Source organism: Diceros bicornis, chromosome 17 (genome assembly GCF_020826845.1).
Source record: "Diceros bicornis minor isolate mBicDic1 chromosome 17, mDicBic1.mat.cur, whole genome shotgun sequence".
NCBI classification, from domain to species: Eukaryota; Metazoa; Chordata; class Mammalia; order Perissodactyla; family Rhinocerotidae; genus Diceros; species Diceros bicornis.
In genome coordinates this window covers 58841524-58868915 of record NC_080756.1, presented here as the reverse complement: position 1 = coordinate 58868915, position 27392 = coordinate 58841524, and the positions used below count along the sequence as shown (strand labels likewise).

Here is a 27392-nt window from a genome sequence, read left to right as displayed (position 1 = left end):
GCTAGGTAATCTCGTGGACTTTGATGTCCCCTCTGCAGTAAACTCCATGGTTGACACATGGGGGACCCGACATGGGGGACAGGGCAGATGCAGCAATGCAGGCCACACTATCCTAGCGGGGCGCAGGGTATCTGGAGTGTGAATTCTGCTGGGACCACGCCCTAATCTCCAGAGTGACCCCCAGCCCGGCTTCTGGTTCCACAGAGGCAAAGAGTCTGAGAACTAAGACTCACTCTGGCTTTCTCTTGATGGGGAACACCAAAGGAGATGCTGAGAGGAGCCTGAGAGACACTGAGTGGGGGTGCTGGATGGAAAACTACAGACCAAGACTCGCGCTTCACACCCTGCCCTGCTGGGAAGTTCTAAAACACTAAGGGGAAGCACAAGTAAATGGAAATTTCCTTCTCCCCACAACTTCCCCTCCCTCCACACCACCTGGGGCTGAAGAGGCATCTTCATTGTCTTGAAGGAGGCACTGGCTATTCTGAAAGAATGGCTGTGGGACAGTCCTGTGCCCAGCACCACGAGGACACGCTCAGGAACAGTGATGGTGACCCTGTTCTGGAGAAGCTCGCTGGGCACCAGCGTGGGACACACACCTTTATTCAACAAATCCCGATTCAACACTGATAAATTGCCAGGCAATGCCAGGCAATCAGACAAGTCCCAGCTCAGTGCCTGAGTGCTGAGAGTCGCCAGAGCAGTATCACGGCTGCCGGGGACCAGATACTCTACCATCCCAGCCCCTGCTTCCAGAGCACCCCCAGCAAACACCACTAACTCCCCTAAGCACTGACATATCCTAAGCAATTTACCATATTACCTTTAACCCTCACAGCAACCCTGCAGAGTAGGTATTCCCTATTAGAGATTGGGAAACAGGCTCAGATCCTTCCCTGGCTGACATGACTGGGAAATGACAGAGGAGGGCTCCAAACCCAGGTCTACTTGACTGCAAACCTGTGTCCTTTCTAGATTATGCTTCTGGAGGTATGCTCTGGGCACTTTCTCTAGGAAAATCCCGAGGAAAAGGGTAGTGGTTGTGAAGTCCAGAGCCTTGCCTTGAAACCACAGAGGGCAAGTACTTGGTGGAAAACTCCAGGGCATGATTCACCCTCCTCCTGTGCCCTTGTCAGCGAGGCCAACTCCCTTCCCGAGGTGCTCAGTGTCCCGCCTGGGAGGTGGTGGCTCCCATCCTACTGCTCTGGTAAGAGAGGGCTGCACCCTGCCCTGTCTCCTGTCTCTTCTTCCCTCAGAAGGAGCTGGTACTGGGAGGGGGCAAGGTGAGAAGGGGGAAGGGAGAGGGCCAAGGAACACAAGGAGGGGAAGTGAAGTTAGATGGGAGTCTCTGAGCCGAGCTCTGGAGGGGTGCTTTTGGGACAGCACCTGCTAGGAGAGCACTGATCTTGAGGGCGGGGTGCACAGTGGGAGAGAGATGGGGGAGGGGGACTGGGGACAGAGGGCTTGACTTCCTGAGGTGAGATGTTGTAATCCTGGGTCACAGACTTTTGGCCTCAGTCCCTCCTGCTGCTTGTGGTGTTTCTCTGCTCCTTTACTTCCCAATACATTGGCTCACACGTGCGTGCGCGCGCACACACACGCACAGTTGCTTTCTGTCTGGGAGTCCCTGGACAATGATGACAATGACTTGGATGGGATTCTGAGCTGGAAAGAACAGGGGAAGGAGTGAAGGTGGAGGACAGTTTCCCTTTCATGTCCCATCTCTCTTGGCTTTCTGCTAAGCAGCTTCTCTGGGACTCTCCTGGGCCTCTGAGGCACGGAGCTGAGCTGACCGGAGGAGCCGGGATCAGGGACTAAGGTGAGCAGGAGGTGGAGGGCTGGATCTCTCTTGCAGTCTCTGAGAGCTGCCGCAGAGGGGTGGAGGAGGCGAGACTTTGTAGAACTGTGTTTGTCTGTGGAGCAGTAAACTGGGGCCAGAGGAAAGTCTGATGTTTGGAAATCTTAGGACAGGGGTGTCACCCCAGCTTCTCCCTCACCATCCACAGCATCTGAGTTGCTCAAGGACAAGCCTGGGTAGCAGGAAAGTCCACAGATGCGGGGCTGGCCACAGGGAGTGGGTGAAAGAGGCGGCGATCACCTGACTGAAAGGGAGGGGGAAGCAGACCGTGCCCAGCGAGGTGGGGAGGAAGAGAGGACAGGAGAAACCTCGGGGCATTTCTGAAGGCCCGTGATCTGCATTTAACCATTGCAGGTGAGGGGCTCCTGCCCTCCCCCCCACTCGAGCACGGTGAGCTGGGAGCCAAGTGTCTCCCAGAAGAAGGAAGCTGCCCTGGCTAGGGGCGGTGTGGGGCATGGGCACGCTCGTGCCCGAGGTGGGCAATGAGGGAGCCACCAGCCGAGCCCAGCAGCCCATGGGGTGTGAAGGACTAGACGGGAGTCAGGTTTTGGTGCCATGCACACAGGTATGTAAGTGCAAAGGGACGTGACGGGAATGGCACCAGTGTGTGTACAGAAACGGGAACTGGTATGTGGGTGTGGGCTGGAGCAGAGGCTGGGGCGTCCTGTGCCCCGTGTTCAGGGGCTGGGTCACGCCTGTGTTGGCTGGCGGGGTATGATGGAACTAAGCTGGGGTCCCAGCAGCATGTGGGAGCAGCACTTCTACAACTTGTCTGCTCCTCTGCTGGGCCCTGCCCAGGCCTCCGTCCACATGCCCAGCTCCTAAAAACAGAGCTCACTTTGGACTCGCTAGCCTCTTCAAGATTTCCTCAATGGGCAGCACTGAACCCAATGTGAGTGTAGGTGTCTTTGCTTCTGGCGGGCACTGACGTATGGTGAGGTCCATTCCATGCTCCCATACCCTGCCCCAGCTTAGCAAAGCAGGAGGGCAGCCTTGGGGAGTGATGTGAGGGGCTGGAGAGGTGACAGAGCTGGGGTGCACCCTTGGGAAAGGGGGAGATCTCCGGAAGTCATCTTGACTGTGGGTAACACTGTTTGGCCATTCCTAGCAAATGGGTTAGGGGCAGAAGGGCCTAGTGGGGGCGGGTGAGGGTGGCAGGAGGGTAGGGTGTGCTCTGCTTTCGACTTTTAAAAGTAACCCAAAAAAGGAGAGCTCCGTACAGCTTGTTTTTATGTCTAACATCCTCCTGGACATTTCTTCCCTTAGTCTAACTTGAATCCTGCTTGCTGCAATTTAAGCCTGTTTCCCCTTGACTTGCCATGGCTCTGGGCCAGCTTTCTTTTTCGCGTGCTCTTGCTTTCATTCTGCCCTTCCAGTTTTTCATTCCTACCCATAAATTATGCTCCTCCCAGTAGACTTTTTTTTTTTTTAACGTGTCACATCAGTGTCAGTTCATCAGTTCACATTCTCTTCTCTCTCCTCCCCCATCCCTGATACAACCCCAATCCTGTGCCTGAACTGGTCTCTGAGATTTGCTTCCCCAGCCCGTGCTCTCCTCTGGCTTTCCTTTCATTTACTCCTTTGCCCCAGCAGGTCTCCCCTCCTCCAACTGTTGGGGACAGCTTGGCCCTGAAATAGCGGCCTCTGGTCTGGAAAGTGAGGCTTGTCTCCTCACCACCCCCTTGGTGACCCTTGGGCTTCAGCTTGCCCTGAGTTGAGCTACCCTATGGCTTGGCAAGCAGAGGAAATAATCTCTCCTTGTCTTTTATGGATCTCATTTTTATCCTCCACCTTCCTAACACCCGGGTTGAGCAGAGGTCGTTCTCTCTTCCAGGGAGACTTAAAGCCCAGAGAGGAGGTGTGATTTGCCTAAGGTCACACAGCAAGTTAGAGACTCAGCTCTACCACTTATTATATTGGTAAGTTTATTCAAACCTTCAAAAATAGTTTTACTGAACACCTGCTGGATGTCAGGTCCTGTTCCTTAATCTCTCTGAGCTTCAGTTCTTCATTTATAAAATGGAATTAATGGTAATACCTACTGCAAAGATTTTTATGAAGATGAAATTTAATAATGTATATAAAGATGTGTATGTTTTTAGTACAGTGCTTACTCAAATGTTAACTGTTATTATTATTATTAGCTAGGTCTGGACTAGAACTTGGGTTTCCTGTTTGGTGCTTTTTCATCAATGTTTTTGAGTTCATTCATTCATTTGTTTGGTAACAGTTCAGGGGGGCCATTCTTCAGGACGCCCCGGCCCCAATTCTGTAGAACACACACAGTGGCTTTAGGTGTCACGAACTTTTGCCCTGGGGCCGACCTGCCCTGTGCTGTCAACCTGAGGCTCTGGTTCCTGAAGCTGCCCTGGGGTCTGGCCGTTTACTCTGAGCTGGGAGCTCACTTCCCTTCCCTTCCCTTCCCCCCCTCCTCCTCCCTTATATCAGAGGCCGAAGACCTTTGATCTCCACTGGGTGCCTCTCCCCTCATCTTCCCTCCTGGGCCTAGCTTGCAGTGGAACCTCTGAGTAGGTCCTGATACCGGAACTTACCCTGATGTGCTTTCCCATTCCTGGGACACCCTGCACCCTCCAAGCCACCTTCAAAAATTTCCATCACCCCCCATGGCTCCTGCCGCGCCTTTCTGACTGACTTGGACTTGGGCTGTTGCCTGGGTTAAAAGGACCAACAAATAAGCACAGACTCTTCTTTTAATAAAAAGAGCCCCTGTGTTTCTCTAGGGCCTTGAAGGAGCATGGAGCATCCTGGTCCCTTTGATTCCCCAATACTCCTTGGGGGCTTCGGGGCGGTGGGGGGCTTCCCCCTGCAGCCTGGGCGCCTGGTCCTGGCAGCTCACTAGAAGCAGAGGCAGAGGTGGCCTCAGGGGGATTGTGTGTGGCGGGGGGTGGGGGGGGGGAGGCAAACAAGAATTCCGGATACAGCACCACGATGCCGCAATGGGCGGTACAGAGTAAACCTCAGGGACAGAGTGGCCCACTCATTTTTCTGGAAGTCCAGGGACCTTTGGGCTCTTTGGGAGGGCAGGGAGTCAGGAAGGGCAATAACCTGGGATATCGGGCAGCCACTTCTGGGTCTCCCTTGGGGGACCACTCTGATCTGGAGACAACTACCACCGAAGTGAGAATCACCCTGGTGACCCCATCTGTCACCAGGCCCCCCAGCCTGTTCTCAGGACAGAGGGACAACCTGGAAAAGAAGAACCAGGGTTCCCTCGAAGGCCTGCACTAAGCCCCGGTGCCAATCCCGGTCTTCATCTGGCCTTGTTCAGAGCCTCACCCTCTCCCTTCCTCCAATCAGAGGCTCAGAGCTAGCTGGCTCCCATGTTCACCCTGAGCTGATCAGTGGCCTTGGCACAGGGGTGATCACACAGCTGGCCAGGGGAAGACCGTGCTGTCACCTTCACCATACCTGCCCTTTGGCCTCCTGTCGTCCCTGGGAGCCTTTGATCCCTTCTGGCCTGGAGGCCAGAGGCTGGGCTGGTGCCACTCACTGGACGCTGAGGAGCTGGGGCAGATGGGCCAGCAGGGTTGGTGGCTGACTGTAAAGATCAAAAGGGACTTGGAATAAAAGACCCCAAGCCTGGGTTTTAATCCCAATCTACTCCTGAATGGTTTCAGGCGAGTCACTTCATCTATCAAGGCCTGGATTTTCCCATCTGGAAAATGGGCAAACTAAGATTTGCTCCCTATTTGTTCTCAGAGTCATGAGAGCAAAGTGTAACTTTAGGTGTAAATGTCATTGAGGGTTTGGGAATAAAATCAGTAGTCCAACAACATTAAACAATATTCCAACAACATTAAATATTAAAGCAATATTCCAACAATAATAAAAGCCTAGCACGGAGAAAGCAGGGATGGGGGAGCATGTGCTGGGGTTGTACAGCTCATTCCTTCTCCTCCCACCAGGCTGTGCCTTCTCACCATCCCGCCCCGCTCCCAGCTCTGTGGACTTCCGACCCACTGCATGGCTATGGAGAGCAAAGGGGCCGTCCACGAGGATGCGCCTCCTGTGGTCTTCTGGGTCCCGGAGGAGGCAGAGAAGTTGGACCAGGAAGGCAAGGGCCAGGTGAAGGATCGGGGCCAATGGACCAACAAGATGGACTTTGTGCTGGCAGTGGCCGGGGAGATCATTGGGCTGGGCAATGTCTGGAGGTTTCCCTATCTCTGCTACAAAAATGGAGGTGGTGAGTTCACTTTGAGGTGGGGTGATGGGGAGCTCTGTGCCCTGACAGCCAGGCTGTGCCGACCTGGGTGCCTCCTGCCTGGGCAACGCGGTAAAATGGAAGGAGGCTGAAGTGGAGTGGGGGGATTGAGTCTGAGTTCTGGCTCCACCACCAGCCTCAGTGTCCACCTCTGTGAGATGGGATGACATCTCACAGGGCTACAGTGAAGACTGAATGAGGCAAGGGCAGGACCCAGGAATCTGAGTTTTTCATGAGCTCCTCCATTACTCTATACAATGTCAGTTGTTGATAGGATTCATTCATTCCTTCAGCCAATATTGTGGGCCTACCATGTGCCAGGCACTGTTCTAGATACAAAACAGAGTGTATTCTGTGTGTTGTATTCTAGTGAAGGGTAGCAGATTACAGACAAATACGTAAAACTTGTGGTAAGTCAAATGGTGATGAGCAGAATGGCAAGAGGCAGAGCAGGGAAGAGGGATAGGGAATGCCAGGTTACAGGGTCGGGGGAGTGGGCTGTGAAATGTGAAATAAGGTAACCCAGAAAGGTTTTGTTGAGGAGGTGACATTTGAGCAAAGACTTCAGGTGAAGAACATTCCAAACAGAGGGAACAGCAAGTGCAAAGGTCCTGGGGTGAAGATGCAACAGGCATGTTTGAGGAACAGTGAGGAGGGAAATGGCAGATGGAGAAATACTAGATGAGATCAGAGAGGAAATGGGGCTCAGATCTTGTAGGCTCTGCTCTGAGTGAGATGGGAGCCATTGAAGAGTTTTGATCAGAGAAATGATATTATCTTATCTACAATTTTTTTAAATTTAAAGAAACATAATTTTATTATTTTTTAGCACTGGTAGTAAAAGTGAGCAGGGGCATGGTAGGGAGGGGCCAGATTCATCTTGTTAAATGTACAATGAGATAGTTTTTAGTATGTTCATGGAATTGCGCAACTATCACCACAGTTGATTTTAGGGCATTCTCCTCATTCCCCAGGGAAGCCCTGCGGCCATTAGCAGTCGCTCCCCGTTCCCTCTTCCTGCCAGCACTTGGCAACCACTAACCTGCTTTCTGTGGCCATGGGTTTACCTACACAGAACATTTCATGTAAATGGGATAATTCATTTATGTGAATTTATTTGTGACAGCCAGATTCATTTTTTTGACTTTTGAAAATACCTTTATTCTTCTTGTGGAAATGATATGTGTTTGTTGTGAATATTAGAAACATTCCAGAAAGGTAAAAAAAAGAAACATTCCTATTTAAACATAACCATCATTTAGAAAATCCTTCTAAACTCTATTTATATTTAATTTGACAAATATTTATTAAGCATCTACCATGTATCTGGCTCTGTGATTTAAAATTTACAGTTCTCATTACAAACTCCTTGAACGATGACTGCAAAGAAACAGAGATGAGATTTCCTGGGCCGGTCAGGACTTGGAGCCAGGACTGGGAGTGGGGCCTAGCGCTGGGCCAGAGACCGGGGGAGGCAGGAAGAAGGAGTAGGGTTGGTGACTTATTTCTTTGTCCCGGGCCACAGTTTCATGGGCATATAGGATGTTAGAGCTAGAGCTAAAGATGATCCAGTCCGAGCCCTCATTTCACAGGGGAGGACACAGGAGCTCAGAGGGTTCCATGACTTGCCCAAGACCACAGAGCTGGTTGGTAGCAGCAGGCCCTGGAAGCCAGGTTCGCTGGCTCCCCATCACCGTACGCATCTGGCCCTGTCATCTGAAAAGGAGGGAGAACGAGGGCCCAGGAGACAGGGCTTCGGGCTCTGATGCCCACCCTGCCTCTGTCCTGCCCTGCAGCTGTGGCTGTGGCCTCTGTACTGGCCGTGGGATGGAGTGGAGAGACAAGCACCTATGACAGCGTGCAGTAACACTGGGCTGAGCCTGGGTCCTCTGTGAAATGGTGGGACCAGAGTAGGTGGCCTTACATTTGCTGTACAGGGTCTGTGTCATCTCTGTCACTTGTATTCTTACTTTAGCTCTGTCCCAACCTAACTATTGGTTAACTATTGGTAAACTATTGCTGTCGTCCCTCTCTCTTCCTTCCTTCGTCTTTAACACGAGGGGCTACACCAGGTCAGGGGTCCCAATCTGGGGTCTTTGGGGGTCTAGGAAGGTAGTAGTGAAGGTCCGGGAATTCATTTCCTTATTTCAGACAACTTAACAATGGATCTAGGTGGGAACACGACTTCACAGATTAACCCAAGTGTCAGTGTTTCACTTCAGACTAAAATTGTACTAATTCACTGTGGTAATAGGGTTTCTCTCAAGCTACCATAAATAAGCCCTGGTTGGCAGTTAAATAAGGTTTTTATTAATATATGCAGAGAAATTGTTAGTGAATCAACACAGTTCTATAGAGAAAAATCATTCGAAAGGGATGAAAAATAATAATAATGTTATTGTCTAATAATATCTTTGGTTACGAAAAAGCAGGGAACCACCACACTGGATCATCCTTCAGAAAGGGTTCACTCCGAAAGATAACGTCATGAAATCCTGAGTTTCCTGATTGTCAGCAGCTCAGGAAGGAGCCCTGGGCAGGGGAACAAGGCGCACCCTGGAGCCGAGGGAGGGAGATTAAACAGCCTTGAATCACCCTGTCTTCACAGATCCCTGTGGGCAGCACCAGGCTGCTTGTGCCCCATAGCCTGGGCAGGCGCCAAGAGAACTGTGGGCCGGGTTAACCCTGCAAAGTGAGAGTTCTCAGAAATTCATTTGAGGGGAGAGTGTTTGCAGTGACAGTGTGTTGGAAACCCCAGGGAGAAAGCCAAGGATGGAGGATGCCCTATGGTTGATCCAGAACCAACCTCCTCCCACTGCTCCCAAAGCCCCAGGCCCAGCGCTGCCCTTTCAGGGTAGACTCAGCCTGAGTCCTGAGGTCCAGGCCTCCTGAAGTCACCCCATCTTCTGTGGGGCTAAAGTCTACATTCCAAGGATAGACCTGAAGCCATCTGCCTTGTCAGAGGGCAGGACCTCCACACAGCCAGTGGGAAGAGCCTGTGAGTCATGTGCCCCCACAGACTGCCTAGAAGGTGTCCTCTGGGAGAGTACCCCAGCCACATCTCTTCTGAACACTACCTCTCAGCCGAGCCCCTGCAACCATCCAAGCCACTTAAACTGGAGTCAGTGGTGTTAGCGGCACTGTGTTTACTAATGCTCTAGCATTACTCAGGATGTGAAGGCAACACAGGGTTGAAAAGGACTTCAGGACTTGGTGGAGAGGTACTGGCTTGTTGTGGCTCCCTAGGGCCCAGAAGACTCACAAAGCCTTCTGCTTTACTCTCACATATTGCTACTGGGTGCAAGAGTTTGGGAGGACAATTTGGAAATGCACCTCAAAGACCTTAAAAGAAGTTCATGCCCCAAAGATGAAAACAACCCAATGTCTGTCAGTGGGTGAATGGTAAACAAAATGTGATATACTTACAATGGGCCGTTAGTCAGCTTTAAAAAGAGGGGAAATTCTGACACATGCTACAACATGGATGATTCTTGAAGACATCATGCTAAGTGAAATAAGCCAGACACAAAAGGATAAATACTGTATGATTCCACTTACATGAGGTGGCAGGAATGGGCAGTTTCATAGAAAGAAAGTAGAATGGTGGGTGCCAGGGGCTGCGGGGAGGGAGGATTGGGGAGTTAGTGTTTAATGGGTGCAGAGTGTCAGTTTGGGATGATGAAAAAGTTCTGTAGATGGATGGTGGTGATGATGGCACAACAACGTGAATGTATTGAATGCCACTGAACTGTCCACTTAAAAATGGTTCAAAGGATAAAATTTATGTTACATATATCTTACCCCATGCACACACAAAAATGTACATGCCCTCTGACCCAGCAATTCCTCTACTGGAAATTTATACTAAGGGCCAATTTAGACAAGTGCAAAAGGACATGGACAACGGCCTCCATCCCAGCGGGGTTTCTAGTGAGACAACCAGAAAGGCCAGTGAGGGTGCGGGCGGAATCGACTAGGAGAGCTGCCTGCGGTGGAGTACTCTGTAGCCATTAACATGACGACAGAGATTTATATTTACTCACATGAAAAGAGGCTCATGAAATACATTTTTAAATGGTTATCAAGTAATATATAGCAGGTTCTCATTTTTGCAAAAAAAAGAAATATATATGTGTGTGTTTATAAGAAAACTGGAAGGCTATACAATGCTTTTTCCTTTCTTTTCCATTGTACTTTCTATTTTTTCTACAAAATGATACAGATTACCTGAGAGGCATTATGATGTAGTGATTAAGGACACAGACCCAGGATCAGACCACCTGGGTTTGTGCCTCAGTTTCCTCATCTCTGCCTCACTTTTTGAATCTTCAAACTGGCCTCAGTGTTCTCATCTGTAAAATGGAGGTGACAACAGTACCAACCCCATGGGAAGTTGTTCTCTGAGGATTAGACATTGGTGAGGCATTTAGAGGAGTGCCTTACACACAGTAAGCACCAAATACATGTTAGGATTATTACTGTGCACTAAACAATAATTCCTTCACCCGTGGATACGCTGCTGAGGTGAGGTGTATGCCTTGGAGTGGGCACCGTGGGCTCAGGAGTGTCTTCACATTCCATTCGCATGTGATTTGCTGGATGTCTTTTAGGCCTGGCCTCCCATTGGGACCTGTAGGTCAGGGTGGGATCCCTTGGCACCTGTGACCCCAGTTCTCCAGGATCTGCCTGAGCAGAGGAACGGCCTCCTCTGCTGGGAGCCCGGTTCAGATCAGAGCCTGGTGGAGGGAAAAAACCCGCTGAAAATTATTAGAGGGAAAATAATTTTTCCAAGGTGTTTTTGTTTGTTTTTCTCTAAAATGTAACAAACAATAATTTAATAAACATATCAAATTACACAGAACACGTTTTTGTTCCAAAAATAATAAATGACTAGATTTGTGAAGCATACTGAGAAAATAAATAGTGCATATATTAGGATTTCCACTTAAACTTTCATTTGTTTCCCTTCAAAGATCTTTCCTATCCCGAGCAGGGTTCAGACTGGAAAATTTCTGCCTGTCCCTGCTGGTGGACTGGAGGAAGCCACTTGGGTGTGAGGTGGGAGACAAGGATGGCCTGGCGGGTGCTGGCGCACAACTCTGGGAGGGGCCCCGGCTGAAAGCTCAGCCTCTGCCTCCCATTCCTCTGCAGGAGCCTTCTTCATCCCCTACCTTGTCTTCTTCTTCACCTGCGGCATCCCGGTGTTCTTCTTGGAGGTGGCGCTGGGCCAGTACACCAGCCAGGGGAGCGTCACAGCCTGGAGGAAGATCTGCCCCCTCCTCCAGGGTGAGTACTCTCCCTCCTCTCCTCCACACGGGGCGGGGTGGGGGGGGGCGGGGGGGGGACACTGTCATACCTCCATCCCTCCATCGCCCCTCCCCTTTTCCTCCCGTTCTGTGCCTCCTTCATTCAACCATCTCATCCTGTGCTAAGTGCTGTGGGAGACACAGGAAGTATAATCAGGCTTTGTGGGGCCCAAAACTTATAAATCCTGGGGAGGAAGGCGTTCCTCAAGAAAGACAATACAAAATTACAAATGCAAAATGAGGTGCAGAGCCTTGGAAAGAGTCCTTGCATGTGAGGAGCCCTGAAGCTTAACCTTCATCAGCTTCATGGAAAATATGTTCCTGAGTATATGGCCTGGTCCCAGACACACCTCCAAAGTATATGATAGTGATGAGAATGATGACGCTGATGCTGCCTAACATCCGTTGAGCCCTACTATGTTTCAGGGCTCATGTAAGCACTTTACGTGCATTTCCTCATCTAATCCTCCAATAATAACTCTATTAACCTCATTTTGTAGATGAGAAAAAGGAGGTCATTTACTAAGGATTCGGACCGAGGTCTACCTGAGCTGAAAGTCTGTGCTCTTTCCTGTATTAGAGATTACGTTAGGACCTAACTCTATGGATATATTGGCACTAATGTGAGCAGCTTGTGCCACCCCCTCTTTATTGATTGGGTCAGTCCCCTGGGGACCAGCAGGAAACCCAAGGGATCTCCTTGTCCCTGAGAGGTTCCTTGCATATTTGAAAGGGAGAGAGGACTCTTCTTCTCACGTCAGTTCCTAAGGGAGCCCCAGGGACTAGACTATCTGGGGTTGCCACCAAACTTAGTAGGTTGGACAGAGGTGGGCATGGTGGGAAAACACTGGCTCCTGAGCAGGCTGGGAACCTGACCACTGACTGGAGGTGGGGTGGGGGTCAAGGCTATCTATAGGACCCCTGTAGGGGCAGCAGTGAGGGGCTGTGGCAGGGTGACGCTTTGTTCACCCATGTTTCTACTGATGAGTTCTGGGTGCTCCAGAGCGCTCTGGCCTCAGCCAAGGCACACAGTTTCCTGGTGTTCTGCTCTGGACCCTAGCAGTAGCCTAATGTCCCACCCAGCTGGGCTCTATCCCTAGGTCCAAACAAGCCCAGGGGTGGCACAGGCATGGGCTGGCCTCTCTGGGACAGTGTACTATCTCTCCCAACGGGGCCATGGAAAGGGCTAGCAAGTGGGGCATTGGATGGAGTTGGTAGGGGAGGATTGCTGCTCCTTCCTTCTTTTCCAAGTTGAAGAGACCCCAAGGCCTGGGGCCTCAGCAACAGGCTCACTCAAGGTGTGTGCACCTATGATGGGGGGACTGTCCAGGCTGCTTACTACCTGCTCTCCACCTACCTCTCTCAGCCTAACTGCCTCCACCCACGTCCACCCTCCCAGCGGGCCTGTGCACACCGGCACACGCAGGAGACACCCTCCCTCCTCAGTTTACACACAGGCACAAGCTCCCTCCCCACATCGTCCCTGCTGGCCCGCCGCAGCCTGGCGCCCTGCCTCCTCCGGCCGCGGTGCTTACTGGCCGGGCGCCGGCGGGGGCAGCACGGCGCGTCTGGGGGCACAGCGGCCGCTGGCCCCGCGTGCGCCCGGCGCCCGGACCTCCTCGCCATCAGCAGCCCCAGCCGCCTCCCTCCCGAGGCCCAGCCCAAGGCTGTCCGCCCCCTGCCCGCCCCCGCCCCCACAGCCTGTGTGCTGGAAGAGACCAGAACGCAGGACCGCAACCCGCCTGCCTCGTTTGCCGGCCGACAGGAACCGTCAGGGTGGGCTCGCCGGGCGAGGGGTGGCTTTGTAGACAGTCGATTTTCGGACCAGCCCTCCAGCCGTCCTGTCTCTCCACCAGTCCTTGGTTAAACAGTTCTTGGGCATCGGCTTCCGGGGACGGCCTCTGGGCCGCAGGGCCAACCGGCGGGTCCTAAGAGCCGCCCTGGCAGCGTGCTACTTTTAAAATCCCGTGGAAAGCTCCCACTTGGGTAGGACTGGCGGGCCGGGTGGGGGGCCTGGGCCCGCCCTCCCTCCTTCCGTCCCGATATGCGGCTGCCCGGGGACCTTGCCCGCCCCGCTCTCGGAGACGGACGGCGTGTGAGGCTGAGCCAGGCCCCGGACCTCCGGATGGCCACCGCGCCTCCCTCCCTGCTGGTGACTGCTGGGTTTTGCTCTTATTTTGAGACTGATTCTTACCAAATTTTCCCTACTTACTCCATGTTCTTCCAGCCCCTTTTCATTTAACAAGTAATGTATGATTGCAATAGAAAAACTGGAAAATGCAGATAGGCAAAAAGAAAAACAAAAGTATAACAAGTGAACTGAAATCCTATCACCTAGAGAACTACTTGGTAACTTTTGGATGATGATCCTGCCGGAGTTTTTCTCATGAAAAAGAAAAAGATATACATTCAAAAATATGTTATAAAAAATGGGAGAATGAATAGAATAGTATTCTGTAACCTGTGTTTCTTACTTAAAAATATGCTGTAAATGGCTTCTTATGCCAATAAATGCACCCTGGTGGTTCTCTTTGTGCGCGCCCAGTATCCTTCTAACTACAACTGGCAGCTTCCATGTGACTTTTTTTGGCTAATGTTGATCTCTTGGATTCTCTTGTTGCTTCCCACCCCTCCCCGGCACCGGAAGGCATTGGTCTGGCATCTGTGGTCATTGAGTCCTATTTGAACGTCTATTACATCATCATCCTTGCCTGGGCCCTCTTCTACCTGTTCAGCTCCTTTACCTCTGAACTGCCCTGGACCACATGTACCAATAACTGGAACACAGGTATCTCTCCCTGGGGGCTGGTCCCATGGTGGCTGGTGATGGGCAAACAGTGACAGAGCATATGGCAGAACTTGTTCCAAAGCCAAGCTGTGTGGGCTCTGGTGCCAGTCCTGCTGGCTGACCCTTCTGTGGGACTTTAGATCAGCCACTAGGAGAACAGAAAACCCAATGGGACTGTGAATGTGTTATACAACTGCAAGGGGTTGGCATCACCTACTCATCCATTGATTTCACAAATATTTACTGTGCACTTGCTGTGTGCCAAGCACTGTGCCAGATGCTAGAGATCCAAGGGTGAGCAAGAGCAGCATGGTCCCAGCCCTCACTGAGCATACAGTCTAGCGGTAGAAACAGACAAATTAACAAAATAATGACAAATGGTGATGGGCAAAATAAACAGTGCAGTAATTGTATACTGATGGGAGGGAGAAGTGCTAGCAGAGGGCTGAGGCAATAAGAAAGCCTACTGTGTGAGCAGCAGGACAGGCTGGGGAAGGGCAGACACAAGGATTCAGTCCTTTCATCTGTGGAGTGGAGAGACTGGGCAAGTCAGGAGAGTGCTGTCCATAGGTGCAGGCAGAGTGGATCTGAAGTCTGGATTGTGTCAGAGGTTGGTGGGGTGGCCAGAGGGACAGCCCGACTCACTGGAACAAATGCAACGCAAGGCACATGGGGAGAGGGCTGGTCCCACGAACCACCTGAGCAGCCAACTCCTGACACTCTAGAAAGCAGGAGGCTCCAAAGGAAGCTCTTGGGACTGGAATGATGGGGACTGCCAGGCTGCAAGGCCAGAGGGTCAGGGGACTAGGGTTTGAGGGCATCTCTCCCCAGCCCATCCCTAGCTCATGCGCACCCCACCCGTCCCCGACAGAGCACTGCGTGGACTTTCTGAACCACTCGGGAGCCAGCACAGCGACCCCCTCTGAGAACTTCACCTCACCTGTCGTGGAATTCTGGGAGTAAGTGCTGGGCCTGGATGCCACGTGCCAAGGGGCCCCAAGCAGAGGAAATTTGAGTGTCTGAGACCTGGGACTTGGGGTGCAAATTTAAGCCTCTCCGTGCATGCTTCCCAGCACTTACCCACCTCCTACCCCACCACCCCACACATCACTGAGAGATGAGGGAACACTCACATCCCCCCACCCTGTGCACCTACACCCTTACCCCAAACCCGCCTGTGTCCACCTAGACTCACCATTTATCCATGTTGACTTGCATTCCCACACGCCTGCCTACACCCTCATGTCCCCCCGCTCCCCGCACACCCACCTACACTTACACGTCTACCCACACGTGTCCAGTGGTGTCCTGCAAACAGCCTGCACCGGCTTAGGGATGTGGGGTGCACATCTCTCCCCAACTCCCTGCTCAGTGATGTCATGCTGGTCACTTGAAACTGGCCAAGGTGGGAGTATTTATACCACAGAAACTGGGAAAACCTACACTCATACCTCCCCCTCCCACGTGGCTGCTTACATCCTTACACCCACCTTCATTCTTACACACTTACCTAAACCCACACATGTTCACCAACACTCCCACGTGTCTACCCACACCCTCACACATGTGTGCCCTCCCGTTACCCAAACCTCACACCTTTCCACCTACACTTTCACACACACACATTTATTTTTTTTATTTTTTATTTTTTTAAATTTTTTCATTATTTATTTTCCCCCAAAGCCCCAGTAGATAGTTGTATGTCATAGCTGCACATCTTCTAGTTGCTGTATGTGGGACGCGGCCTCAGCATGGCCGGAGAAGCGGTGCGTCGGTGCGCGCCCGGGATCCGAACCCGGGCCCCCAGCAGCGGAGCGCGCACACTTAACCTCTAAGCCACGGGGCCGGCCCTGTTCACACACATTTAAATCACTCCCATACGCATCTTTAGATGCTAACACACATTCAGCCCCTCCATTTGATACTCATATACTTGCTCATCAACCTGCATACATAAATATCAACTCTCCACATACTCATTCATACATTCCTCACCACCCTCACTCTCTCTCTCTATCTCTCTATACAACAGAGAAAGCTGGATGAGTTAGACAGACAAAGATACCTATGGGATTACGTGATTTGGTCCTCTAACAGCCAGGGGCATGCAGACCACAGGTGGGAACATGGTATGGCCATGGGGCAGGAGGAGTGGGATGGAGGCAGGGGAAGCCCGGAATATGAGATCTGTGGGGTTAGCTCTAAAGTCAGGAGGCTTGATGGCAGAGGCAAGTTGTCCCCTTTAGTCCTTCACCTGGTTATTAATTTTTTCCAATCTGTCAGGAGACGAGTTCTGGGCATCACCTCGGGCATCCACGAGCTGGGGGCCCTGCGCTGGGAGCTGGCCCTGTGTCTCCTGCTCGCCTGGGTCATCTGCTACTTCTGCATCTGGAAGGGGGTCAAGATCACAGGCAAGGTGAGGTGTTCTGGCTCCTGGTAAGCTCTCTGTGGCCCCCAGAGTTCATGGGGACACTCCCAGGGGTCCCTCTGGAGAACTGAAACAGAAGTTTGAGGGAGAGGCACAGTGAGAACAGGGGAAGTCTGCAGGGTTTAACTCAATACAAGGAAAGCCTTTCTTTTTCAATATGACTGTAAAAGACCTGTTTATGTAAATAATGTCCAGAGCAAGATAAGAAACATGTCAGAACCATCAGCGTAGACCATGAGCATGATGGCAGGTTGGATCTGCTCATCTCTGTCACTTGCTGTGTAGCCTTCTAGTTTCCTTTATATGTATGTATGTGTGTATCTGTATCTATTAAGTGCGTATATTACACAATTAAGGTCATACACTCTTACGACTTGCTTTTTGTATTTAACAACCCATGAAGACAGTGTTTAATATGGACCCCAAACAGAGCTGTCTGAGTTGGTGAGTGTCCAATCATCGAAGCGGTTGTAGCCGAAAATGGACAACAGTGGCTTGTTTATGTTTAGAGAGAGTTCAGACTTAATCTGAGACTGATGCTTCATGCTTTTTAAAGCCGGAACAGACAGGGGCTGACTTCTCTGATTAGCCTGTTTCCACAGCAGCTTCCCCCTTCCCTGGGTTGTTGTAATGGTAATGTAACAGTAACAATGAAAACGGTAAACACAGGGGGACGGTGCTGGGGGGCTCCTCCGTGTGCCTGCAGATCCCTGTGCTCTTGCCAGTGCTGCTCCCCCAGCCCTAAGCCTGGAAAATATAGTCTAGACTTTCCCACAGAGCACTGTACAAATCTGTTCCCCCTTCCCCTGGGGAAGGGGAGTCCCACCCTCACCGGGGCCTGGGGAGAATAGTCAGGATAAGGAATTCAGGGAGACCAGATTCTGGATACAGAAAGAGTCGTTGAAATGTTATGACTGGAAACGTGCGCCCTCCCTGTCTTTCCTCCTCCCCACTTGCCCTGCTGATATCTCTCTCTCACTCTGCTGGGGAAACAGACCCGCTAGAACGTGGACAGGAAGGCGTGGAAAGTTTCATGCGTCACCCCCACTCAGATGTCTCTAAGAACGCGCCAGACACCGAGCTAGGTGTGGCTGTGCTGCCTAAGGCAAGGGGCAGCGGGGGGCGGGGGGTCGGACAGGAGGACCGCTGCAGACTCCCTGTCACCTCCTGGCTCCTGTGTCCCCACCTGGAGTGACTTTGGCTTGCTTCCCCTCCAGGTGGTTTATTTCACAGCCACGTTTCCCTACGTGATGCTGGTCATCCTCTTGATCCGAGGCGTCACCCTTCCCGGGGCCTATGAGGGCATCGTCTATTACCTGAAGCCAGATCTGTTTCGCCTCAAGGACCCCCAGGTGGGTACTGGGCTGGGGACCGTTTCCCCAGATGTCTCCCACCGCAAGCCAGATCTGCACTTTTGAAAATCTTTGATTGCTCTTCTCTTGGTTTAAAGGCAATAGATGCTCACGGGAGAAAAATTAGATAATATGGAAGAAAATATGAAAAAGAAACTAAAAATCTCTTGTAATCCCACCACTCAGCTATAATCTCTGTTAGCATTTTAGTATATTTCCCGCCAACTTTTTCCTCTAGGTGGTGTGTATGTGTGTGTGTCTGTTTTAAAATAGTTGATGGAATTATATATAGAGAGATGAATACCTTATTTCACTTAAATCATATTGTAAGCATTTCCCATGTTATTAATGTGTAAATGTCATTTTTAACGCTCACATAATTTTCTTCCATCATCCGTTCATTCATTCATTCAACCAAAATGTGCTGAGGACCCATGAAGTGCCTAGTCGGGCCCTCGGGCTGGAGTAGGACAGCAGGCACCGAGCCTGGGTTCCGTGCCCCTGAGCGCTCACAAATGGGGCAGGTGTCTTCGTTTACTCAACTCTCCCCCTGTTCTCAGACACTTAGGTCGGGTATTTTTTTTTATGACTGTATATACAGGTGCAATGAACAACTTGCATTTAAATCCGTGACCACACTCTGATTACTTGCTGACAATGGCTAGCCGTGGGATCACTAAGGCGAAGAGCATGCATGTTTTAAGGCTCTTGAGATGTACTGCTTTAGACAGATGCAGGCTTCTATTGCCCGTGTTGGAGGGTCCCTTCTTTCTGCAGGGCCCACGAGAGGTTCAATGATAATTTATTTTAATCTTTTATAATTTGATAGGTAAAAACACTATCATTTTGTTTTTTAACTTATTTTTTTACTACTGCAAGGCTGGACATTCTCCCACGTTTATTGGCCATTTCTATTTCCTCCTCTAGGACTTGTCTGAGCACATTCTTTGTCCTTCACTCCATGCCCTCATGGAGGCTTGGTGGTCTTTTCTTTATATTTTAATGGAGTGGCCCCTTTGCCCCATCAGGTCTGCACACTCTGCTTGTTGAGTGAGCACACGTGCCTCTTGGCTCGCCCTGCAGACAGGCCTGCCAGGTTGGGGCTACAGCCGTGGGGTGTGGACTCCACCTAAGAAGTTCACATAACGCACCGTATTTCGTGCTTACTAAGCGCTCACAGAGCCAGATTAAAAATGGGCCTTGGCTGTGAGCAGAACAGGACTGTTAATGGAGAGTTGGGATGGACGCAACTCTCGGGGAACACCGAGGGGGCCAGGCTAGTTTTGTGGGGTGATGGGTCAGGCCTCTGGTCAGCGGGCTCCCTCCCACTCTCCCTGCACCACTTTCTTGGGGTCACATGTAGGTGTGGATGGACGCAGGCACCCAGATCTTCTTCTCCTTCGCCATCTGCCAGGGGTGCCTGACAGCCCTGGGCAGCTACAACAAGTACCACAACAACTGCTACAGGTAGGGATGGCGGCTGGGGCCCCTGGGGACCCTGCCTGCCCATGGTCTGAGGAGGGTGGGGTCCTGAGTGGGCCCCACGGATGAGACGCAGTCAGGGGGCCCAGGCCTTTCTCCTTTATTTTCAGGTAGTTAAAGACTGTGTCAAATAGACATTGTGGGTTTATTTCCCGGACTGAATCTCTTTCTTCCTCCCTTTCCTCTCTCCCTCTCCTCTCCTCACCTTCTGATGCCTGGTCTTTGTCGTTTCCTCCCCTCTCTCCCCTCTGACTGTCATTTGATCTCTCCTCCACGATGGATTTCTTTCTCCCTTTTCCTTCCCCCCTTCCATTTGACCTGCATTCACCCCGCCCTGCAGGGACAGCATCGCCCTCTGCTTCCTGAACAGTGCCACCAGCTTTGCGGCCGGGTTTGTAGTCTTCTCCATCCTGGGCTTCATGTCCCAAGAGCAGGGGGTGCCCATTTCTGAAGTAGCCGAGTCAGGTAGGTCTGCTGTCTGGGACCCACTCTGCTGTCTGGGACCTGAGGGGAAGGAGGGTGAGAGAACACAGGTCCCTCCTACAGAAAGGCAGGGGTTCCAGAAGCTGGGTAGTAAACCTCTTAGCATCTGGGGGCCATGCTTCGCACAGGGTGGGGCCTCCATAACCGGGGAGGGAGGCGGGAGAGGGGAATGGATGGGTTACATGGATGGGTGGATGAATGGATGAAGAGCAGGCTCCCCAGCATCTAGGAAGAGCAGAATAATGGATGGAATCACCCTGCCATCTTGAATTACACCGCCCCCCGACACACATACTCACATACTCGCTCATACACACACACACACACACACGCGCGCGCACACACACACACACACACACACACACTGCCTCTGGAGAGGGCTCTTCTTTGAGGGAATTCTGATTGCGCTGTGTGTCGGGCAGGTCCTGGTCTGGCCTTCATCGCATTCCCCAAGGCTGTGACTATGATGCCCTTATCCCCGCTGTGGTCCTGCCTTTTCTTCATCATGCTCATCTTCCTCGGGCTGGACAGCCAGGTTTGTCACCCCAGCCCAGCCCCTCCCTGCCCTGGTGACCCTCTTTCCGGGCGTTACCTTGCCCCCATCTCCCTTCCCCTGACCATAGGTTTCTGGGCCCCCTCCGCTGTCCAGGGCTTGTTCTTGCGGTTGGTTGGGTGACCCCAGGCCTTGAGACCCTCCTCTGTGAGGGGGCTTCCTGCTTTGCTCCCCCAGGCCTGACCCTTCCCCATACATGGAACCCCTCCCAAATGTCCCTCCAGCCTCCTTCCAGCTGCTCAGCTCAGGATGCCCAGCCCTGCCCCCCGTGCTGTGAGGACAGAACATATCTCCCCTCCAGCTCTCACTGCTGGGCCCCTCTGTTGTGGAGATGTGGCGAAGTGCAGGGCTGGCCTCACCTCAGGGCATCCCGCATTTCTGCCCTTTGCGCCCCTCCTGCGCTCTTGTGCGTCAGCGTGGCTGAGTGGGGTGAGAGGAGGCCAGCGAGGCTGTGCTGGGGAAGGCCCACGGGCCAGCGGCTCCCCTCACCCCGACTCCCCTCCCGCCCACAGTTTGTCTGTATGGAGTGCCTGGTGACGGCCTCCGTGGACATGTTCCCCCGGCAGCTCCGGAAGAGCGGGCGACGGGAGCTCCTCATCCTGGCGGTGTCGGTCACGTGCTACCTCATAGGGCTCTTCCTGGTCACCGAGGTGAGCAGGGGTGGGCGGCCTGCAGGCTGGGCTCCAGGGCAAGGGAGCCATGGGGGACACTACTGACCCTTCTCAGAGCCACACTTTCCTCATCTGCTAAATGGGGGTGTTGACACCTGCCCTGCCTCCCTCACAGCGAGGCTGCAGGCACCACACAGTGGAACATACCTGTATGAGTTAGTTCTCTTTTGGTTTCAGGTAACAGAAACCAAATGCAAGCTGGCTTAAGCAGAAAGGGGAATTTTTGGGGTCAGGAAACTGAAAAGTCTAGGGATATTTTGGTTTCAGGCGTGGCTGGATCCAGTGGCTCTAATGACGTCTTCAGAAATGCTCCTCTCTGTCTCCTGGCTCCCCTTTCCTCCAGTCACTTCACACGTAGCCACATTTCCCTCCTGATGTTCAAGAAGGCTGGCGCAGCCTCAGGCTTACCTTGTGCCACGTGATCAACCGCAGAGGAAGGAGAGGGCCCTTTTCCTGAGAGCGCGGCCAGTGTCTGGCTGCTCTTCTTCAGGCCTGGAGCAGGGAGAGGAGCACACTTAGAGTGTGGTGGTGTCAGCTTCCAGAAGATGGGATGCTGGGCAGAAAAACAGTGTATGTCCACCACAGTTCCCAATGACCTTGCCGATGTCCGGGATCGTTGTCTTAATGTTAAATGAGGGGCCTGAAGGCAGGGACAGGCCGGGCAAACTCCTTTTATATGCAAGGAGTGACTTCCCATGGGCTAGGCAGGATGGCGAGAGCCTGTCCCCTGTCCCCACTGGCCAAGGCCTAGCTCTACTCCCTTCTCTGCAGGGCGGGATGTATATCTTCCAGCTGTTTGATTATTATGCTTCCAGTGGCACATGCCTGCTCTTCCTCTCAGTGTTTGAAGTCATTTGCATCAGCTGGGTGTATGGTAAGTGGGGGCACTGGGGGAGGTGGGGGTGGGGAGGAAGAGCCGCCGGGGCCCAGCTAAGGGCAGGATTTGCCCAGGATGAGATGGAGTGTGCTGGCCCCCTGGTTTCTACGTGTCTTTGTATTGCTGTCCTGGTTCTTTTCACCTGGGGAGTTTATCCACCTCTGGGAACCCAGGCGTTTCTCATTACGGCAGGTAGAGCTGGCATAATGACAAAACTGATTTCCTTGAGTAGTGAGAGTATAGATAACAATGTACAGATACAGAGGCTGCTGGAGGCCCTTCACAGTAGGAATCCTAGTCAGAAGGGACTTTCAGGGCCGTTCTGTTGGATCCTCCACAGATTCCTACATTCTCTTTCAAAGTTATCGCCCAGACTGTGCTTGGATACTTCCACGGACAGGAAACTCATTCCTGGGTTTCTGAGGCAGCCTTTTCCACTGTGGCTGTCATGCATTTCTTCATTATACTGGGGCAAATTCTGCCTTTCACTGACTTCCACCGACAGCCCTGGCTCCCAACTGAGATAGCTAAGTGGTGGTGCTGAATGCCGTTATTGTGCCTGATAATAATAGGGGGAGAAACCTTTAGGTATTGAGCCAATGCACTACTGCTTGTCACACACTATCTCACAATCCACACAACAGCCCTTGACAGGGGGAAAGTAAGGCTCGGAGAAGTTAGGTCTCTTGCCTAAGCTCACACAGCTATCAGTGGAGGAGCCATCACCACACCCCAGGTCATCTGGCTCCACTGCGCCAGGTTGGGGAACACATTGCCAGTGTCACAAGACTCAGGGCAGAGAGGGTAAGTGGGTGCCATGTCGCAGGGCCTCAGGACAAGCCACGAGTAGGCAAGTGTTTATTTTTGTTGCTGTAAGCCTTCCTATTTGGTGCCCTTCCCTCTCCTTGGAGATGTCTCCTGCCTTCTCACTCAAGCATCTGATGCCTTCCTGATTCCCCTACTGCTGTCCAAAACTTGTTCTCAGACAGGACCTGAGAAACTCAATCACAGGGCCGTGTAAATGGCTAAGCCTTAATATGTCACACCTGCCTAGCTAGTATCTGGTTTTTAACTGGGGAGAAATTTAGAAGCCAAAGAATGACTCTTTAATGGTGGCATTTCATGCATCAGGGATCAGTAGGAAGGTATTTTTTGGTGAGGGGAAGCTAGAGGTGCCCTCCAAGTGTCTTGACCAAGTGGCTCTTTGCTTCTTAGAGGATGTAGCAAATGTGGAAACCTAAGGACATTAAACAAAACCAGACAAAACCAGTCAGTGTATTCACAAACGCGAATCAAGCCCCTCACCACACTTTACTGGAATGCAGAGTGGCTCCTCTGGAGCCTGGAATCTAGACCGTCGTGCTGTTCCCAGTAGCTGTCTGGCCCTCTGTGAGTTTAGCATGCTCTGCTTGAGCAGTGGCACTCTGGCTGTTTTGCTGTTTTGACTTGAAACCAAATTCCTCTCTGCTGCACAGACAAACAAGCATTTGTACAGCCATGGAGCCCTGTTTTAGGCTCACGCCTCCTCTGGTTAGGGCGGTAGGTCTTCATCCCTAGACAGGGAGACAGGAGAGAGCGCGGGGAGGAGAGGGCCCCAGCTCGTTGGCGGCAGCCCCTCCTCCCTCCCCGCTCCCTGCGCTGTGGCTGAGGTGCCAGGGGTCCGCCTCATTCACGTGGCAGTCTCCCTGCACAGGGCAGGAGGAAGGGCACAGCGCCAGGTAAATACCTGAATACCCACGGGCTGTTCCCACCTCCTGTTCTCACACTCTTCCCCCACTGTCCCTGGGCAGGGGCTGACCGTTTCTATGACAATGTTGAGGACATGATTGGCTACCGGCCATGGCCCCTGCTGAAGATCTCCTGGCTCTTCCTGACTCCTGGACTTTGCCTGGTATGTGCCCACCCAGCTACCCCTCTATTCCCTCCTGCCCCCAGCAGACTCGGGGAGATGAAGAACAGGAAGCCTGAGCTCTGGGGCTCTTTCCCTGCCTGTCCAGTCTACCTTGGGGGACTGGCCCATTCCTTCTTTTTTTTTTTTTTATAATTTTATTTATTTATTTTTCCCCCAAAGCCCCAGTAGATAGTTGTATGTCATAGCTGCACATCCTTCCAGCTGCCACATGCGGGACGCAGCCTCAGCATGGCCGGACAAGCGGTGCCTCCGTGCACGCCCGGGATCCGAACCCAGGCTGCCAGCAGCAGAGCACGCGCACTTAACCACTAAGCCACGGGGCTGGCCCGCCCATTCCCTCTTATTGTTGGTTCCTCTGCCCTTTTTTCTGGGGCCATCTCATGCATCTGTTTGCTTTACCATCATCGTCATCTATTCTCGTTCCTGCTCCATCCCTTTCTCAAAGCACCCCCATCATCTGCCTGATTTCTCCATTATTGGTCTGTCTGTCTGTCTGCCTGGAGCTCCTCCATCTCCCCTCCTTCCTCTCCGTCTCCTCCTGTCTCAGTCTTCGACGTGATGGATGCCTTGGCCCACGATTCGTGATGGCTTTTACTATCCCACCTCACGGATGCTCCACAGTGTGGTTAACTTGCCGTCTGTCACTGGACAGTGAAGTAGCTGAGGAGAGGGTCTCGGCGGCTCTCCATCTCATCTGTGTCTGCCCCTCCCTCCTTCTAGGCCACTTTCCTCTTCTCCTTGAGCAAGTACACACCCCTCAAGTACAACAACGTCTACGTGTACCCTCCCTGGGGGTACTCCATCGGCTGGTTCCTGGCTCTCTCCTCCATGATCTGCGTCCCGCTCTTCATCGTCGTCACCCTCCTGAAGACCCAGGGTCCCTTCAAGAAGGTAGGGGGCTGGGGGAAGTGACGCATGAAGGGAAGGTACTGAGAGACCTGGACTTGGGGCAGGACACCACGGCTGGGGCCCGGCTCCAGTGTGTGGCAGCCCTTCAGTCCAATGGAATCCTAAAGAGAGCGCCTTTGAACACCAATCCAGTGGCTTCATTTTCAGAAATGTTCAAAAGTCCTAGATTCCTAGACCTGCAGAATCTGTCCTCCAGCACATCATCTGGGCAGGTTAACCAAGGGTAAACTGTCAAAGGGTTAGGGGGAAAGAAGTAACAAACAAAAGCATCAATGGGCCCAGACACAGAGGTTTATAAAGCCCAGAGTCCTTGCTCTCAGGAAACAGATAACCAGCTATCACGGTTCATTCCACACACAGTCTCCTGGCTTCTTTCCTTCTCTTAACCCTGCCTGGGGAGCCACACGCAAAAGGCTCCCTGTTTAGAGTTTGGGACATGCCTTCCTGGAAGGGGATATAGCCGGTGTCCCACAAAGACATTACATCTGTAGAAATTGATCTGGCCTACAAGTAACAGAAAACCCAACCTGCAATAAGCAAATAGGCTTATTTTTTTCTTACACATCAAGATGACCAGACACAGAGGTTTCTGGCATTTGGTTCAGTTGCTTAAAGAGTCCATTAGAACCAGACACTTCCTGTATTTTCCACAGAACTTCCTATATTGTTGCCTTTTCACCGTCATACTCATCACCTCATGGTCACAAAAAAGTTGTCATGATTCCAGTCATTACGTGGGCAGTCAAGGCAAGAAGGAGCAGGAGGAGATGGCATCAATAACACCAGTAGTGATAGTAATAGTATTACTACCAATAATAAGAAAAATAATAGATGCTTACTAAGCACATAACAGTAATAATAAGAATGGTAACAATAATAAGAACAAAAATAGACACATATTGATCACGTACCCTGGGCCAGGCCCTGTTCTGTGAGGGGTGTACTGTCCTTATCCTCATTTTACAGATGAGGCTCACAGGGGTTAAATGGGTTGCCTAAGACTGCACAGGTCGTCGGTACAGAGCCAGGACTGGAACCCAGGCAGTTCACTCTCTTAATCACCATGTTGTTGCCTCTTCTCTCTTCTCAAGATATTTATTTGTTTATTCACTCATGTTGTACCAAGCTGCCTCCCATGCCTGCCTCTGTGCCGGGTCTGGGGGACACAGACACGAGGACACATCTCTGCCTCTGTCGCCAGCAGCACCCACTCACCCCCTCTTCTCTCCACAGCGCCTGCGGCAGCTCGTCACCCCTGACCCCAGCCTGCCACAGCCCAAGCGACACCTGTGTCTGGATGGTAGCACTGACCAGGCCTGCACGCCCTCCCCAGCAAGGGAGGGGCTGATAGCTGGGGAGAAAGAGACCCGCTTGTAGGATGTGGCTGGAAGCCAAGTGGCTCCTGAGCCAGCAACCTAGGTCAGGGCCACTCGCTCCTGGCAATGGACAGCCTTCGCCTCTGTCCCCTCCACAGTCCTGCTGAGAACCTTTCAGTGTCCATGGGCACCCCTAGCTGGATGCTGGACTCCTGTCCTCTCCTCAGCGGGTGCGGCTCCTCCTGGTGGGCTGAAGACGCTCCCACTGGAACATGCCATGCTGTGAACGACTCCCTGTTGGAACACGCTGTCATATTTATAAAGGAGGGTGGTCTGATTATAACACGGTACACTGGGCGGGAACTCCCCCGTAGGGATGTTTGCTGTTCGAGCTTACTGTATGTGTGCATTGGGAGCATAGCGCCAATTGGAATACATACTGTGATCTGACTCAGAGAGCCTGACGGAATGCATAGTGTTGGAAGTGGCATCTGAACATACCACACTGGATTCTGACATTCCATTAGAGGGTCCTTCATTAGGCTTAGCCTTCTGGAGTCCATGGGGAAGGAACTAGAGCAACAGCCAGGAGGCAAACCTTCCCATGCCACCGCTGTCTTGAGTTTTCCCGGAGGCAGTCTCTCCAGGTGTCCTAGCTCCAGCTTCAGTTCCACTCTCTTCCTGCAATGTTGTCGTCAACTCACAGAGCACTGGCATGGAAGGGACTTAGAGATGATCCCTTGACTTTGCAAATACATGGCACCTCTGTCTCCGTGGTCCTATGCCCAAAACAGACATTGCTAATCCATCATGGAGTCTGTCCCACCTCCGTCCTTCCAGATAAGTGCTCCAGGCAGCTCCATTTGCCGTCCTGCTTTTGTTCAAACCCCTGACTTCATGGATGAGGAAACTGAGGACCAAAGAGACAAAATGACTTTTCCAAGTTCACACAGCTCCTCACAGTTGTCCCCATCACAGCCTCCTGCCTTAGGTAACAAGCATGTATGGATCGCATGCCACCATGTGCTAGCCTCCTTTACCTCACCCCGTTTCTGTTCAGTTCCGCTGCCTTGGGGTGGGAGGGAGAGAGGTCCCCTCTGTGAAGGGAGTGAGCAGCTCTTCCCAGATTGGCACCCCCACCCTTGTATTTTCTCTGCCAGCCTGTACTCCTCTTACCACATTTCCTCTCTGGACCCTTTGTTCTTGCCACTTTCCATCTCCCTTCCCCCAGGAGG

At 52.1% G+C, this 27392-nt stretch overlaps 1 protein-coding gene across 1 annotated transcript; it reads left to right on the top strand.

The window, feature by feature from the left end:
* The first annotated feature begins 1584 nt into the window (after positions 1–1584).
* SLC6A12 (solute carrier family 6 member 12) lies at positions 1585–27111 on the top strand. Its single transcript, XM_058559076.1, has 16 exons — positions 1585–1819; positions 3693–3777; positions 5785–6062; positions 11232–11366; positions 14034–14174; positions 15046–15133; positions 16458–16590; positions 17820–17954; positions 19318–19421; positions 19777–19901; positions 20342–20454; positions 20985–21122; positions 21915–22017; positions 23811–23911; positions 24653–24823; positions 26075–27111. Exons 3-16 carry the CDS (start codon positions 5843–5845, stop codon positions 26216–26218), a joined length of 1851 nt encoding a protein of 616 aa, XP_058415059.1. The 5' UTR covers positions 1585–1819; positions 3693–3777; positions 5785–5842; the 3' UTR covers positions 26219–27111.
* The last annotated feature ends 281 nt before the right edge of the window (positions 27112–27392 follow it).

Coding starts and splice junctions, on each gene's coding strand:
- SLC6A12 (XM_058559076.1), top strand. CDS start 5,843: ATGGCTATGGAGAGCAAAGGGGCCGTCCACGAGGATGCGCCTCCTGTG. Junction 6,063..11,231: donor CTGCTACAAAAATGGAGGTG/GTGAGTTCACTT, acceptor ATTCCTCTGCAG/GAGCCTTCTTCATCCCCTAC. Junction 15,134..16,457: donor CCTGTCGTGGAATTCTGGGA/GTAAGTGCTGGG, acceptor CCAATCTGTCAG/GAGACGAGTTCTGGGCATCA.